Genomic DNA, 14,932 nt, shown 5'->3' on the forward strand with positions numbered 1-14,932 from the left:
TACGAGGCGGTGCCGCGGGCGGAGCGGGAGCGGCTCCAGCAGATGCTGCGGCCGGGGGGCGCCGGTTCGAGCCCCGGGCCCGGCTACGCGGAGCGGGGCCGCCGCGCCGAGCCCGCCGTGTCCCACGACCCGCTGCTGCACCCCGCGGGGCTCACGTTCAAGTGCGAGGAGCCGCCGCCGGGCCCCGGGCCCAGCCCGGCCGAGCAGCTCCTGCTGCTGCCGCCGCCCGCGGCGGGCGGTGCCGGGCCCGGGGAGGGGCTGGAGGCCGGGCCCGCCGAGCCGCAGTCCGGTGAGCAGGGAGCGGGAGCGGGGCCCCCGGGCTGGGGCCTGTCTGTACCCTGCACTAGGAGCGTGAGCCCCGCGGTCGGGACCCTCCAGGATAGCCCCGGCTGGGACCCGTCTCCGCCCCCGAGGGAGGGCCGGGGCGAGCAGGCAGGCAGCAGGATGGTGCTGGGGAAGGCAGGCGGCCCTGGAAGGGGTGACCGTGGTGATGGAGACTGGTCAGGCCCTGGGGTGCAGGTGCTGGCAGTGGAGGGAGGCCTGGGGCTAGGGGAGCTGTTGGCTCTGGGCTCGAGGGGAGGCTGGCAGGGCCGGGGGAGGGGGTGATGGAGGCCCAGCGATGCCCCCCGGGTTGTTGAGGGCTCTCTATCACTGGGGTGATCTAGGCCTACACTCTGCTGCAGCTGTGGGGATCAAATTTAGGCTCGCTGCCTCAGATCACCATTTTAAGGCGCATTAAGGGTGCCATTAATGCACCTTAAATTGGGCTAATGCACATTAAATGCGCACGTGTAGCTGTGTCTGATTTTGGCTGCTAAGCCAGAAGCAAATGCCAATGGGGCAGAGGCTGGATAAGGGTTACGGCTGGACTCCGCCCCTGCCGCATGCAGAGAAGCGGCAATGTTATAGCACAGTGCCTTTATTCCAGGGAAGAAAACCAGCTTTCCTGCTTAAGATGCACTCTCTAATTTTAGAGGGGGCAAAGGTTTATGGGATGTGAATACATGCAGTATATTCCTTGATCAAAAGTCAAGTGTGGTTGTGGGGGACCATCCTTCAAGTCTCCCCGCCCTGGTGCCTGGGTACACGTAACACTCTGTTCCCTTTCCCCACCCAGGTGGCTCGACCTATGAGGAGCCGGCCAGCCCACCCCCACGGCTGAGCGAGCGCACGGTGCGGCTGCGGGGGAAGCGCAAGCGGGCCGTGGACGACATGTTCGCGGAGATGTGCCGCCGCAGTGAGGAGCACAAGGCCATCCAGCGTGCCCGCCTGGAGCAGGAGGAGCGGCTCATGGAGCGCTTCCTGGAGCATGAGAAGACCCAGCGGGAGCAGGACCGGCAGCTCCTGGAGCGCCTGGTCAGTGCCATCCTCAGCCGGTCCCAGCCGGCCTGCTCCTGCCAGCGTCTGGGCATGGAGTGAGGCCGGCCCCTCTCCAGGATCTTCTCCGGGGCGACAGACAGTCCCAACCGTTGGGGTGCTGGCTGTACTGCCCAGGGCCCCGTGGACAGCTGCGTCCCAGGCCTGGCTTGCAGAGGGGTTTGTCGTTGTGTTATGCAGGGGTTGGTGTTGGGCTTTGTTTCTGTAGCGTGGGGTTATGGCATTGTGTAGCACAAGGCAATTGCAGGTGAAACACTAATGTGTGCAGAGCAGCTGGAGAGGCCTCATAAGAGTACTGTACTTTCTGGTATGCCACATCACTTCCCCCCCAGAAAACAGCTCCTGGGAATGTTGGTGCGCCTTATATGTGAGAAATACGGCAAGGAAAGAGCTTTTTTTCCCCCTTCAGTCTGCCTTTCAGATCAAGGGGCGCATTATATCCCAGGGTGTGTTGTATGTGAGAAAGTACAGTATCTTTTCCAGCAGTCCCCAGCCTGCCTGCCTCTTCTGTCCTGTTTCTTAACCTGGGTGTCTTAGTTTCCTTAATAAATTTAGAGGGTTTATTCTCTCCCCCCCCCCCTTTTTCTGGTGTACTGGGTATTGTTGGAGTGTTTGCAAAAGAATAAATATTCCCTCTGATACGAAACATGTTGGGAAAGCAGGATTGGGTCCCTTGGAAACCATGAAACCGAGAGCACCGCAGGCCGCAGCCTAGGCTAGTGCAGGGGCCAGGAGGTCTGGTGCAATACAAAGGTCTCTTGGCACTAAAGCCAGCTGGGTGCCAGGTTCCCCTTGCTGGGACAATAACTATTTGGGGATGGTCCTGCTTTAAGCAGGGGGTTGGACTAGATGTGACGTGAGGTCCCTTCAAACCCTAATTTTCTATGATTCTACGACGCTAGGTGGGTCATCATCTGATGCTGTGAGATTTGACCCCATTCTCCAGAGCCCGTGCCAGCTTTGGCTGTCATTTTATTACTGGCTGTACAGGGTGGGAATGAAAGCCACAGCTCATACACTCTGGGGGTCGATGATTGTCCTAACGACAGAGACGTGGGTTATTGTAGAGAAGTGGGGCAGGAAGGGACCCTCGGAGATCACAGCTAGTCCAACCCAGGAATGATGCTGGATAATCAATGGTTCTGTAACTCGCAGTTTAGAGCCGCGGTGCCAGGTGACACCTCTGTCCTGCTTCCAAATTTCTGGTGGGGGTGGAGGTGATGGTGCATGAAGGGAAGATTTTGGGTAGGGGCTGGAAAACCCCGTGGGGAGTGGGGGAGATGGGGGCAGAGCAGCAGGAGGCTGCTGGTGGTCAATGAGGTTAACAAGGCAACTCGGCCTGGGCTAGCTGAACCCTGTCTCTGAGGGGCATTTGCCCACCACCACAGCCCAGCACAGCAGAGGCAGGGGCTTCAGCGGGTCGCTCAGGCTGGGGTGCAGCTGGTGAAATGTGCCCAGTGTCTGGGGTGGGGTTGGGTGCAGCTGGACAAGGGCAGGGGGCACATCCAGGGATAATGTCCCTGGGATAAGTCCCTGGTAGGCTGTGTAGCTCAGTGGTAGAGCACCTGCTTTGCATGCATGAAGCCCTAGGTTGCATCTCCAGCTCCTTTTTTTCCCCCAGCACCTCCTGGTCGAATGTGAGCCCAGGGAGGAGATGCACCCCTGGGACAACAGATGCGGGTGCCCAGCAGATGCCTCCTCCCCTCAGCCTTGAGACCCAGCAGATCTCAGTGCTCAGGGAGGGAGTTTCATGGGGTCCACAGTGCTATGGGGTGGAGGTGGCTATGGGCCTGGGGAATATAGCTCAGTAGCAGAGCACCTGCTTTCCATGTAAGAAGTGCTGAGTTCAATCTCCACCTCCTTTTTTATATTTCCTACCTGGGCAGGTGGTGGTTTTGCAGGCATCGCAGCTCCCTCTGCTCCAAACTCTCCCTGAGTGTTTTAGAGCTGGACGGGTGGCCTCTTTGGTGAGCGTCGGCTACCCCTGGGGGATCAGGTAGTCTTTTTGAGCCTTTGCTTTCACCCTACAAGGAGGAAGAAAAATCAGCCCAGCTATATCCAAAAGGCAGACTGAGTGCCCACTGCTGCCTGGGCTCTCTCAGCCCATCCCAGGCCTGAGCAGGGGCAAAAGCAGCTGGAGATGCTGGGGATTGAATCCAGGACCTCCTACATGCGAAGCAGGTGCTCTACTACTGAGCTACATCCCCCAGCACATATAAAGTCTGTGTCTGGTCCCACTTCAAGGCACTTTCCCCTTGGAAATCCTGCCCCCACCCCCCCGGTATTGAGATCTACTGGGTCCCAAGCTTGCGGGTTCCCATGCCCGGCTTAGAGGGGCCGGGGCCTGGTGAGTTCAGCTGCGGAGCTGCCCTGGAGCCTGGCTGCTGAGGGGACCAGCAGGGGGGAAGCCCCAGCTGAGGGTCCTGGATCCTGGCCTGAAACCTCAGCATGAGACTGCCCCTGGGGCAAAGCAGCAGGAGGTCAGAGGTCAACTCTGAGGCTGTTCAGGTCACACGTGTCTCTAACCCCTTTCCCCTGCAATGAGCTCTGCCTGGGGCTGGCAGAGGCAGGAGACCCTGGGGACACATCTGGAAGCCTCTGCTCCAGGTCCCTGGAGCTGCAATGGGGTGCAGCAGGTCCTTGCACCCCCTAAAGTCTCCCAGGGAAGAGCAGGTAGCTATATCTACTGTGTGTGGCAGAGAAGCAGGGGAAAAAACAAACAGCTCAGAGGTGACAGCACTGGTCTAATAAACCAGGGGTGCGAGTTCAAATCTCACTGGAGCTTTGCTAGAGCCAGAACAAAGCAAGGGCGGCTGTTTCGTAGCGGCGCTGCAGGAGTGGGGAGGAAAAGCCCTTGTCTTCTAGCTGCAGCAAGGGGATTTTTCTTCTTGGGGGAGGGAAGTGGGCCCAGGTGTCCGAGATGGCTCCCACACTGTGCTGCGGGAGGAAAGGAGGACGGAGCGCAGCATCATGGGGTACAGGAGGTGCTGCTGTGCATCTTCGTGGGGCCGCAGGGCCGGGGTTGGAGCCCGGGACCCCCACACTGCTGGCAGGGGGACTCATGCCAGTCGCGCCAAGGTGGTGGCTGCCATCTTGGGGGTTCAGCCCAAGGACAGATGCTGCCTTCACCCAGTCACACCAAGGTGGGGGTGGGCACCTCGGGGTTCAGGCTGACAGCAGTCATCGCCTTCACCCAGTCACGCCAAGGCAGTGGCAGCCGTCTTAGGGCTCAGGTCTGCAGCAGGCGTCGCCGTCACCCGGTTGCACCAAGGCAGTGGTGACCGTCTCGGGGCTCAGGTGCACCCCCACCCCGGCATGCCATGGCAGTGGCCATCTTGGCCACTCATGCTTTGGTGACGGCAGCCATCCTGGGGCTCCCTCCCAAGGACAGACGCTGCCCTCAGCCTGACACGCCAAGGCAGTAGCGAGGCCATCTTGGGGCCCAGCCACAGGCCAGGCTCACACCGCCACGGCAGCCATTTTGAGCAGTTGCCTCAGGGCAAGGCAGGGAAGGCACTAAGGCAGGGCTGGCCACCCTGGTGGACATTTGAGGGGCTCCCAGCTCACTGACTGCAGTGGGGGAAGGGGGCATGGCCACTAAGAGGGACGGGGCCGGGCAAACGGTAGGCTGCCAAGCAAACAAAGAGCCCTGCCGCCATTTTGATATCCCACCACCCGCCCACTTTCCTCTACTGCGCATGCGCCATGGGCAACTTGTTGCCCTATGACGCATGCGCCCCACCCCGCTCGGTTTTCTCTTTAATGCGCATGCGCCACCAGGCACTGTTGTCCCTATGCCTCAGCGCCACCATCCATTCATTTATCCTGCTAGCTAGCTATCCCTTCCTCTTTACTGCGCATGCGCCAACCGGGCATGATTTTTTTTTTTTCCCCTCGTGCGCATGCGCCCAAACCTCACGCCGGGGGGAGGGGTCACTCTATGCTGATCAGCACACCCTCCTCCCCCCCATATTCATCTAGGCGCATGCGGATTCCCTCCTGCCTGTGCAACACGCGTGCGCGGCCCCTCCCCTTCCTGAAGCGCAGGCGTGGTGCTAGCCCCGCCCCCTACCCCACGGGGGCTCCTGATTGGTTGCGGGGTGGGGTGAGCGCTAAAAACAAACGGCTCCGGCAGGGAAGCGGCTGGGTGAGGGCGGTGTTGCAGCCGGTGGGGGCTGCAGAGCTGGGCCCGGGCCCGGGGGGCAGCTGGGGGGAGGGTGGAGTTGGGCCTGGCGGGCACCGGGGGCTTAAGGGGAGGGGCTGGGTGCGGGGGGGCCTGGGGGAGCGCCGCGTGGGTTTGGTTGAATCAATCCGCTTTAAATCGCTGGTCGGGAAGCCTTGGGTTAATCGCTGTTTTCTGCCAAAGGCGCTTCCTCGGTGCGTGACGCGGATTAACCGCGTTGTTGCCGACTCGGGGAGAGGGGACCTTGTAAAGCAACGATTTATTCTGATTTTTTTCAGGTTAATAGCAGAAAACTGAAATAAAATTGGGTTATTTTACTGACTGGAGCTGATGGTTGCGTAGTGGTTGGGAGGTGAGCTATGTCTGATTCACTCAATTCATCCTGGATATTTGGGAGTTATTTTTGCCACGCTGTTTGGAGGACACCCATGGAGCTGGGTGGAGGCCCTGTGTTATCAGCTTGGGGATTTCTTCATGTCTAGATTTTTTTTTCTCTTCTCTCTTTTTTGGCCTGGCAAGCCTGCTGCCACGATGGGCTTTCCCTTCTGCCATCCCACTGTCCCCACGGACCTGGGGATTTGGGTAGGGGCTGGAGGTGGGGCTGGGTTTGGGGGGCTAGGGTCTAGGGATGGTGGGGGGCTTCAAGCTTGGGGTTTGGGGTGGATGGATTTGGGGGTGGTGCTGGGGGCTGCTGAGGAAGGGGCTGCAGCTGGAGGCTTGGGAAGGCTGAACTTCATGGTTAAGAATAGGAAAGTGGGGCTGGGAGGTGGGCTGGTGGAGCGCTGGGTTAAGGGCATCTTGGTGCTGCAGCTGGGGGCTCGGGTGGAGGATGGCTGGGTTTGGGGTGATGCAGTTGGAGGATGGGGGGCTGAGCTTGCAGTGGGGTGGGCCTTGTGGCAGCGGAGGAGGGGAGCTGTAGCTGGAGATCTGAGATTTGGGAAGGATGGCATTGAGTGGGGCATGGGTGGTGGAAAGCTGCGGGGCTGGACCTAAGGGAGCTGAAAACGGGGACTTTGGGGAGGGTAGATTTGGGCTTGGGGACTTTGGCAGGATGGGGGTAGTTGGGAAGGGGAGCTGCAGCTGGGGCCTTGGGGAGGCAGACATTGAAGGCTGGGGGGCTGGGGCTGGTGCTTTCAATGGTGGGGCCCAGGGACTTTGCAGGGGCTGGGTGCTAGGTTGGCAGAGAGGGGCCTGGAGTAGGGACTAGGAGCTGGAGGAGGCAGTTTTGTGGGGCATGCAGGGTGTGGAGGGAACTTTGAAGGGAAATAAATTGGTGTTGGAGGTAGGAAGGGAGCTGGGTGAGGGTGAAGCATGTGTTTTGTTGCTTCTGATCCCTGTTCCCTCTTCTTTCTGCAGTGCCATGCAGTCCCAGCCTCGGCCCAGCATGAAGGAGCATCGCCAGCCCGACACCCCTGTCCCAGTCCGTGTCTGTGTCCGTCTGCGCCCCTGCAGCAAAGACTCGGAACCCTGCATTCGTGGCCTGGACTCGCGCTCCCTCGAGCTTGTCAACTGGCGCAATGCTAAGGAGACTTTCAAGTACCAGTGCGTGTGGGGGAAAGGGGGGAGGAATGGGGGGTTTTGGCAGCCCGCAGTGGTGATCACCCTGCTGTTCCCCCCAGGTTCGATACCTTCTACGGGGACACAGCCACCCAGCAAGATGTCTACTGCAGCTCTGTGCAGCCCATCCTGCACCACTTGTTGCAGGGGCAGAACGCCAGTGTGCTGGCCTATGGGCCCACCGGGGCGGGTGAGCATGTGGTGAGGGAGAGAGGTGTCTGGGTTTGTCCTGGGTTGGGATTTGTCACAAGGCCCATCTGCCTCAGCTTCCTTACGTGCTCCGGTGCGCTTTGCTGAGCTTGAGGCTGGGGAGGGGGGTGGTGAATTTTCTGACTGGTCTTCAGTCCACCAGCACACAGGTCTCTTTCTTTCCTGTGTTGTGGGTGGTGGTGGGGGCTCAGTGCTGCCTCTCTGGCCCCCCTAGGGAAGACGCACACCATGTTGGGCAGCCCCCAGCAGCCTGGTGTGATCCCTCGGGCTGTGCGTGACATCCTGCACATGGTGCGGGAGGCTGGCTGTTGGCCTGACGGGCACAACTGCTCCTACTCTGTCTCCATGTCCTACCTGGAAGTCTACCAGGAAAAGGTATGTGGTGGGGAACAGGCTGCGGGCTCCCAGGCTTTGAGGGGAGAAGGATCATGGGTGCTGGGGAGGGTATAGGGGCGAGACACTCGGGCTGGAGTCCAAGCAAAGGAAGCCACAGCCCCCTTGGGGTACCTGCAAAGTCTGCAAAAGAGCCGAGGCTTGTTCCAGCTCATTCCCCATCTGTCCAGGGACCTGTTTTGTCCCAGGTTTCAATCCAAACCACCTCAAATCCCAGCAAACAGATCTATGTCCCTGTTTCCCCGTAACAAGCTGCCCCCTCTGAGTGAGCTTGAACAGCAAACACCCCAGAAAGCTGGGCTAGGAGGAGCAACAGGCCATCCTGGAGGGTTTGGAGACCTCGAGCGGTCCCCAAACACTTTCCATTCAGTGCTTCCTCCGGCAGCTCTCTGGGCAGCGGATGAAACGGTTGCGAGACAGAGGAAGTGGCTTAAAATTCCTGTGCCACAGTGTGGGGAGCAGGCCCTAGTGATTTGGCGCACAGGAGAGGGCCATGGTGCTCAGGGGGGGCTAGCCTGGACTTGGTGATTCAGGAAAGGGTCCATGCCTCAAAATGATGCTTTCCTAGAGGCCTTGGGTTTTTACATTCCCCACCAGCTGCCTAGGGTCCTTGCTGGCACTGTGGGACCCCCATGACCCCCCTAAGCCTGGTGGAGAGACTCCTCCACTCGTTCTCCCTCTTCTTGCCCCCACTGCCATCCCCTGGTGTATGGTTCCCCTCAGTGCCTATCCTGTTCAGGTGCTGGACCTCCTGGAGCCATCAGGGCGGGACCTGGTGCTGCGTGAAACGCCAGACCACAGCATTATGGTGACGGGGCTGACAGAGCGGGAGCTGAGCAGCTTCCACGACTTTGAGAAGCACTTCCTGTCGGCCAGCCGCAACCGCACCGTAGCCTCCACAGGTCTCAACAGCCGCTCGAGCCGCAGCCATGCAGCCCTGGTACTGCGCGTGGCCCAGTCTCGGCCCCTGGTCCCCGCCCGCAGCGCCAAACTGCAGCTGGTGGATCTAGCGGGCTGTGAAGACAACCGGCTCACTGGCAACTGTGGCCTGCGCCTGCGTGAGAGCAGCGTCATCAACACTTCGCTACTCGTGCTGGGCAAGGTGGTGGATGCCCTTCGCCTCGGTCAGCCCCGTGTGCCCTACCGCGACAGCAAGCTGACCCGCCTGCTCCAAGTGCGTCCTGGGCCAGGAAGGGGGTAGTGTTGGGGGCTGGAGCCAGGGCACCTGGGTTGTCTGGGAGCTGGGAGCCAGGGTACCCGGATTCTGTGGCTGAGTCTACAGGGGCTGGGAGCCTGGACATTTGGGTTCTCTGGGCAGGGAGTGGGGACTGGTGGCTGAGAGCAGGGGGCTGGGATCCTGGATGCCTGGGGTCTGGTCGTCTCAGACAGGTGATTGGGCATTGATTCCAGAAGGTCAGGACAGGGGACCCATGAGGTTCTGGTGGGCAGAGATGGCAGCTGACCCTGGGGTCCCTCCTTTTCTCCCCTCCACCCAGGACTCGCTGGGTGGCTCGGCCCACAGTGTGGTCATTGCCCATGTCGCCCCTGAGCAACGCTTTTACTTTGACACGCTCACCACCCTCAACTTTGCCACCCGCTCCAAGCAGGTGGTCAACAAGCCCTTTGCCCCCGAGGCGCTGCCCGAGCCAGGTAAGTTGGGGGTCTGGGGAGGGTGCTGGAGGGCCCACTGGTGCCGGGGGGGAGGGGTGGGCAGGTGTAAGGGCCTGGTTGCTCCTGACTCCATTCTTGCCCTCCAGCTGCCGAGAAGACTCTGCAGAAGGAGAACAGCGGCAAACAGAAGCAGTCTACCAGCAAGGAAGGTCCCCTGGTTGCTGAGAAGCCCCTTGGGTACCATGGTGGGGGGAGGAGGGTGACGGGGGACAGTGTGTGGGTGTCAGACAGGGTGAGATGGGCACTGCCCAACTCGCCCCATCTTTGCCTCCTTCCAGTGCACTTCTGCCCCTGGACCAGCTGGAGCCCAGCCTAGTGCAGCGCGTGCTGCGCCTGGAGGAGCTGGAGCGGCAACAAGGTGCCGGTCACCGGGGGCTGCCCCTGCTGGGCACCCCCAAGGCCGAGCGGAAGGCTCTGCTACGCTGCCTTGAGGAGACACAGGCCGAGTTGGAGGTGGGCCCTATTTTTTTAAATGTGCTTCCTGCCCTTGGGCAGCTCTTTGCACAGCACCTGGGAGGCCTTGGAGCCCTAGCCTCTCCCTTCATGAGGAGGTTCAGCCCAGAGCTGCCTTCCCAGGCCTCCCTCCTCTGACCCCTCCTGCCTTCCCTCCACAGAAGATGAGGCAGCAGCAGAAGGAACTGGAAGCTAAGGAGCTGCTGAGAGCTGCCTCTATGCCTGAGCCTCCACAGGCTATCATTCTGCCCATGCGGCAAGGTGAGAGCAGTGGGGACCCAGGTGTCCAGGCAGCCACTAATTTCCCCCCTTCTCCCCTAAGCTGGGTGAGACCCAAGGGTCATTCTCAGCTGCTTTTATCCCCCCCTCTCTCTGCAGTGCCGATCCCCCAGAAACGGGCCCCACCTACGGAAGATGAAGGCATCTTGGTCCTAAAGAGGAGGGTGAGGGGGTGACTCGGAGGCTGGGGGATGCCATGGGGCTGGAGTGCAGGGAGGGGCGGGATATAGGGGGTTCAGCTGAAGTGGGGGGGTGGCTGCACAGTTTCTGCCTTTTGCGTTGTCTCCCCGCAGTCAGGTCCAGGTGGGACAGAGAATGCGGTGCCCAGCTGGGAGCTGACGCGGTGCCAGGAACTCACGGTCCGGGGCCACCAGAAGCTGCTGGAGTTGCTGAACCACGGCAGCACAAGGGAGCTGCTTTCCTTGAAGCGCATTGGCCCCAGGACTGCTGAGCTAATCATGGCCTGGCGTGAGCAGCATGGGCCTTTTGTTACGGTAATACCATGTGGGTGGGGGAGCACCAGGTGTATGGGACCCTGCTCTTGGCCCTGAGATGTAACTGCCTCTGGGGAGGGGCTGGTCTCATTGGGACCTGGCGGTGAGATGGTTGCACTATGACCTGGCATTGCGGCTGCCTAGGGAGCTGTTTGTCTCAAAGACCCTTGCCTGGGGAGTTGACCATTCTGTCCCATTGCTCCCAGCTCCAGGACCTGCAGAGGATGGAAACGATGACAGCCAAGAAGGTGGCCACTTTAATCAAGGTGATGCAGGGGGAAGGATGGACGTCCTGGGGGCAAAGGCAGTGGGGGGGGGGGGGGGGGCAGGTCCAGGGTGGTGCTGTGGATGGCATCAGGCTCTGCTCCTCCCCCTCACCCCCTTCTCTTCCCTCAGGCCAATACTCTGGACTGCATCCAGATGCTCCTGCCACCGGGGCCCTCTGCCCTGTCCTTATTCAGTTAATGCCATGGCCTGGCCCTTGCCTGTGGGACTAGCCTTTTTTTCTGGACTTCTGGTTTTTGCTAGGGCAGCTCCAGGGGCCAGAAGCAGGAGCTGGAGCTGCAGTTTGAGCCAGCACCTTAGGGTGCCAACTGCACAGGACACCATGCTTACCTCTGCCAGCCTGTCCATGGTGAGGACTTGCCTGCAGGACGTTTTCTCACTCCCAGTGTTCCCAGTTTTGTATGCGATGGATTTTAATAAACCTCCCACTTGCTATCAGTGTCTCTGCTTTCCTGCACCCAAAGGACCCACCCCCGTGCCCCATCCCCCTCTTCAAGTTGGAATGAGACTTGCAATTGCAGTCTGGGGTACTGACCAGAACAGGTGTTGTTGAACTCATGGAATTGGCACTGGCTGGATCAGCCACCTTGTAGCAGGGCGAGAGGGTAGAGACCTAAAACAGGCATTGTGATAGGACTGAGGCAGGGGCCCCAGCTGCCACGTTGGAAACAACATGCAGACAGTGCCATAGCCAGCCTTTTGCCAAGTGAGGGCCGAAGTGTGCAAGACCTGGCGCTGACTTTTGGGCATGTGAAGTGAGCACGCTACCCCCACATTGCAGGCTGTAGGCTACAAGAGTGGAAACTGGGCCACATCCACAACCTGAAGGAAAACCAGCTCAGAGTTGTGACTGGCAAACCCTGAGGCCTTGTGCCAGCTCCACCAGTAGAAGGGCTGTGTGCTGGCTGGGAGGGCTCATGAGTGGCTTGTGCCAGCTGCGTCACCCAGCAGCTGAGCATGTGCAGCTGTGCCCCCAGCGACCACTGCTGTGCTGCCAGGACCTGCTGTCTATTGCAGCTGCTATGGGATGGGGTCTTGGTACCACTGTTCTGAGTGACATAGCCAGATCCTACTGTCTGCTACAGCCAGGCCCCACTGTTCAACTGTGGCCTGCTGCCATCCATTATGGCCAAGGTCTACCATGGCTTGCCACCAGCTCGTGGCTGCTGGGGTCAGGTCCTGCTAGACCACCATCTATCGTGGCCAGGGCCTGAGGTCTGTTGCCCACTGTGCTGCTGTCTCCAGGACTCCCTGCAGCACTGTCCATCACACCCACAGCCTGCTACAGCTACAGTCAATTGTCATCATTGGTTCCCACTGCTGTAGCCAGGGCCACTGTCCCTCAACACTGCTACAGGACAACCCCACCACCCCTTTGGCTTTGCCCTTAATGATCATGGTTATTGCTACTAGAGCTCACCAGCCCCCTTCTTGCTGCCTCTACTTGCCCTGGCTGCTGGGGGCTTGGACCCTCCTTCTATCGTCGTGGCTTGTCCTAGGGACTGCATCACCCACTTTCCCCCTAGCCCTAAAAAGAGACCACGTGCCATAAGAATACATCTAACCTTGGAGAACATCCTTGCATGCCATGTGGTGAACACCACCAGCACCTGTGACACTCCTGCCCCAGAAACCTTTGTTATGTAAATATATGCAAAATTAGGTGCTGAGAGTGGGGGTGGAAGACAGGAGAGGTAGAAAATAGTGTGTTTTCAGGCTGGAAGGCACCTGCTCCTGCCTTGCTCTGCAGCTCCTGCAAGAGACATCCAGCTCTGTTTCCTGTTCCCTTCTGCCCCTTTGCATCCTGGGGGATTCCTCCCTTCCCCGCAGCTAACCTCCCCAGCCTGTTGCTTGTGGCCACCCCTGGTCTAGTCCAATCCCCTGCTCCGGGCAGACTCATCTCTGTCCAAACATCCCAGGGACATCCTCGTCTCACCTAGCCCCAAAATGACACAACGCCTCTGTTGCCCAACTCCCAGGTCCGTTGCCCTGCAATCCCAAAAGCCCCTGCCCTTGGCGACGCTGGGGGTCTTTTGGGCCCTGCTACTGCAAGTCCTGTTGAAATGTGCTTCAGCGACCCCAGGCCAAGGCTGTGTTCCTGCTTCAGGGGACCGGGCAAGTCTAAATGGGCAAATTCCTTCCCGATCCCATTGCAGCATCAGGATGGCCCTTGAGTGGAGGTGCAGGCTCCTGCGTCCCAGCAGGAGCCTTGGCTCAGCCCCCACCCCGGGGCCCTGTAGCAATAGGAGGACAGCAAATTTCTTCCTGGTGCCCTATGGCTGCTGGGAGAGCTGAGAACAGGCTGATACTGGGGTCCTACCAGGACCTTGAGCCAGCTGGTTGTGGTCTCCATGTTGCTGGCCAGGGTTGCATCTTTTCTCCTAACCCGTGGTCCACCAGGCCTGCCCCCCACACCTGTATCACAGCACTCAGTGCTAACTCTGCCCTCCAGGCTGTTGGTTTGTAGCAATGTCCCAGAACGTGTGTCCTGATGTTTCCAGGAAGGGTCACGTGGCTGCTTAGCTGGAACCATAAATACCAAATGAGGCAAGGGAGGAAAGTTCAGCAGGTCTCAGCATGGGCCAGTGGAGGGAGTCAGCCAGGAAAGAGGCTCTGGAGGGCACCGGTACTGTCCCCCGGGGCCTTCTGAGATGGAGGGCCGAGTCTGGGAGCCTCCCACGGTGGGATGGGGGCCTGGTTCTCCTTCTGAGGCACAGACTAGGTTTCAGCTCTCGCTCCTGAGCTTATTACTGTATTTCCTTGCATACAACACAAAAATCAGATCTGGTGTATATATATATTAAGAAGGAAAGCTGATTTTTTTCTCCCAGGGACTGGGAAGAAAAAAAACCCTGGTTTGCTTGCTGCTGTGCAGTGTAGCAGCTGTGATATGACACTTCAGGCAGCTGAGGGAGTCAATGGCCCATTGTCCTTCAATTTGCAGCTGGTAAAGCGCATCTTTCCTTTTTTTGATGTTCCACAAATCATGCTGGTCTCTTTTCAGGCTTGGTTGCTGGCTGCTCCCCACCTCTATTTCACTGACCCATTGCTTCTTTTTAGAATCCTAGATTCCCCCACCACAAAAAATGCATCTTCAGCAGCAGCTAGGGTTTCAGCTTTGGTTAAGCAGGAACGGGGGGAAGGTGAGCATGCTGCAGATGTGGCTCTGCTTGGAGCCAAAGTAAGGGGGAAGTCGAGCAGGCTGCTCCAGGGGCTGCAGGTTGGGAAGGAACCAGGCCCAGGAGGCCTCAAGCCTGGGCCACCAGTGGGCAGGCAGAGGGTCTGGGGAGGGGTGGAAACCAACCCCATAGGATGGAGGCCTTACCTCCATGCCTTGGTAGGCCCAAGTCCAACTCAACCCATGAGGGTCTTGCTTCCTGCCCTGTGCCGCCTGCCCTGTCTGCTTTCTGCTTCCTTCCCTGTATCCTGTGCCCCATCTGCTCTGCTTTCTCTCCAGCCTGCCACGTGCCACCCACCAAGGCAGCCCGTTGCTTCTTGTAGTATGCATGTCACGCATTGGCCACTCCTACTGTGAAGCATCTGTTCCTGGCACTGCTGGAGACAGGGCATGGGGTATGATGGACCCTGGGCCTCACCCATGGCTTGACCACTGGTCTTGTGTCCACTCCGGTCCTGGGTCACAGCTCCCCTTGCAGGTCAGCTGCTGAGGAACAAGGCAGGAGCAGGTCCACAGCCCGGCCCAGGCTTTGCTTGGACTTTAGATGTTTGCAAAAGAAAATGCCAGTCCCAATGTCTTTCTGGCTGCCTCCGATGCCAGTCCTGGCCAGGGGGACATGAGAGGTGGGTGAGGCTAGTATGGAGATGGATCTTCCTGAATGACCCGAGTCTCCAAATATCCCTCCAGCCTCTCCCTATGTTTCTAGGTTCCTGATTCTTAATATTCCAAAAAATTGGATTTGTTGCAATGTATTTGTTTCACTGAAAATAACAGGACTGGACCAATGTGGATATGGACAGTGCCAATGAGCTGGGTTTCACATCGTCAAAAAAATTACACTGCTGGGAGCAA

General features: G+C 59.1%; 1 protein-coding gene and 1 non-coding gene across 6 annotated transcripts; one reads left to right on the forward strand and one right to left on the reverse strand.

The window, feature by feature from the left end:
* Positions 1–3,512: 3,512 nt before the first annotated feature.
* On the reverse strand, positions 3,513–3,584 carry TRNAA-CGC (transfer RNA alanine (anticodon CGC)). Its single transcript has one exon. It is a non-coding gene; the product is annotated as a tRNA-Ala (tRNA).
* Positions 3,585–5,401: 1,817 nt separating this feature from the next.
* Positions 5,402–11,337, forward strand: KIF22 (kinesin family member 22). Of its 5 annotated transcripts, none has more exons than XM_059717803.1 (14): positions 5,402–5,482; positions 5,839–5,912; positions 6,917–7,102; positions 7,180–7,307; positions 7,542–7,702; positions 8,460–8,894; positions 9,217–9,370; positions 9,478–9,568; positions 9,670–9,844; positions 10,006–10,105; positions 10,223–10,287; positions 10,417–10,617; positions 10,824–10,883; positions 11,014–11,337. In XM_059717803.1, exons 3-14 carry the CDS (start codon positions 6,921–6,923, stop codon positions 11,080–11,082), a joined length of 1,821 nt encoding a protein of 606 aa, XP_059573786.1. In that variant the 5' UTR covers positions 5,402–5,482; positions 5,839–5,912; positions 6,917–6,920; the 3' UTR covers positions 11,083–11,337. The 5 variants fall into 5 exon arrangements, with proteins under 5 accessions (XP_059573786.1, XP_059573784.1, XP_059573788.1 ...); XM_059717801.1 differs by having other exon boundaries at positions 5,422–5,524; XM_059717805.1 differs by having other exon boundaries at positions 5,422–5,524; positions 10,009–10,105.
* Positions 11,338–14,932: the final 3,595 nt, after the last annotated feature.

Source organism: Alligator mississippiensis, chromosome 15, assembly GCF_030867095.1.
Source record: "Alligator mississippiensis isolate rAllMis1 chromosome 15, rAllMis1, whole genome shotgun sequence".
Taxonomy (NCBI): domain Eukaryota; kingdom Metazoa; phylum Chordata; order Crocodylia; family Alligatoridae; genus Alligator; species Alligator mississippiensis.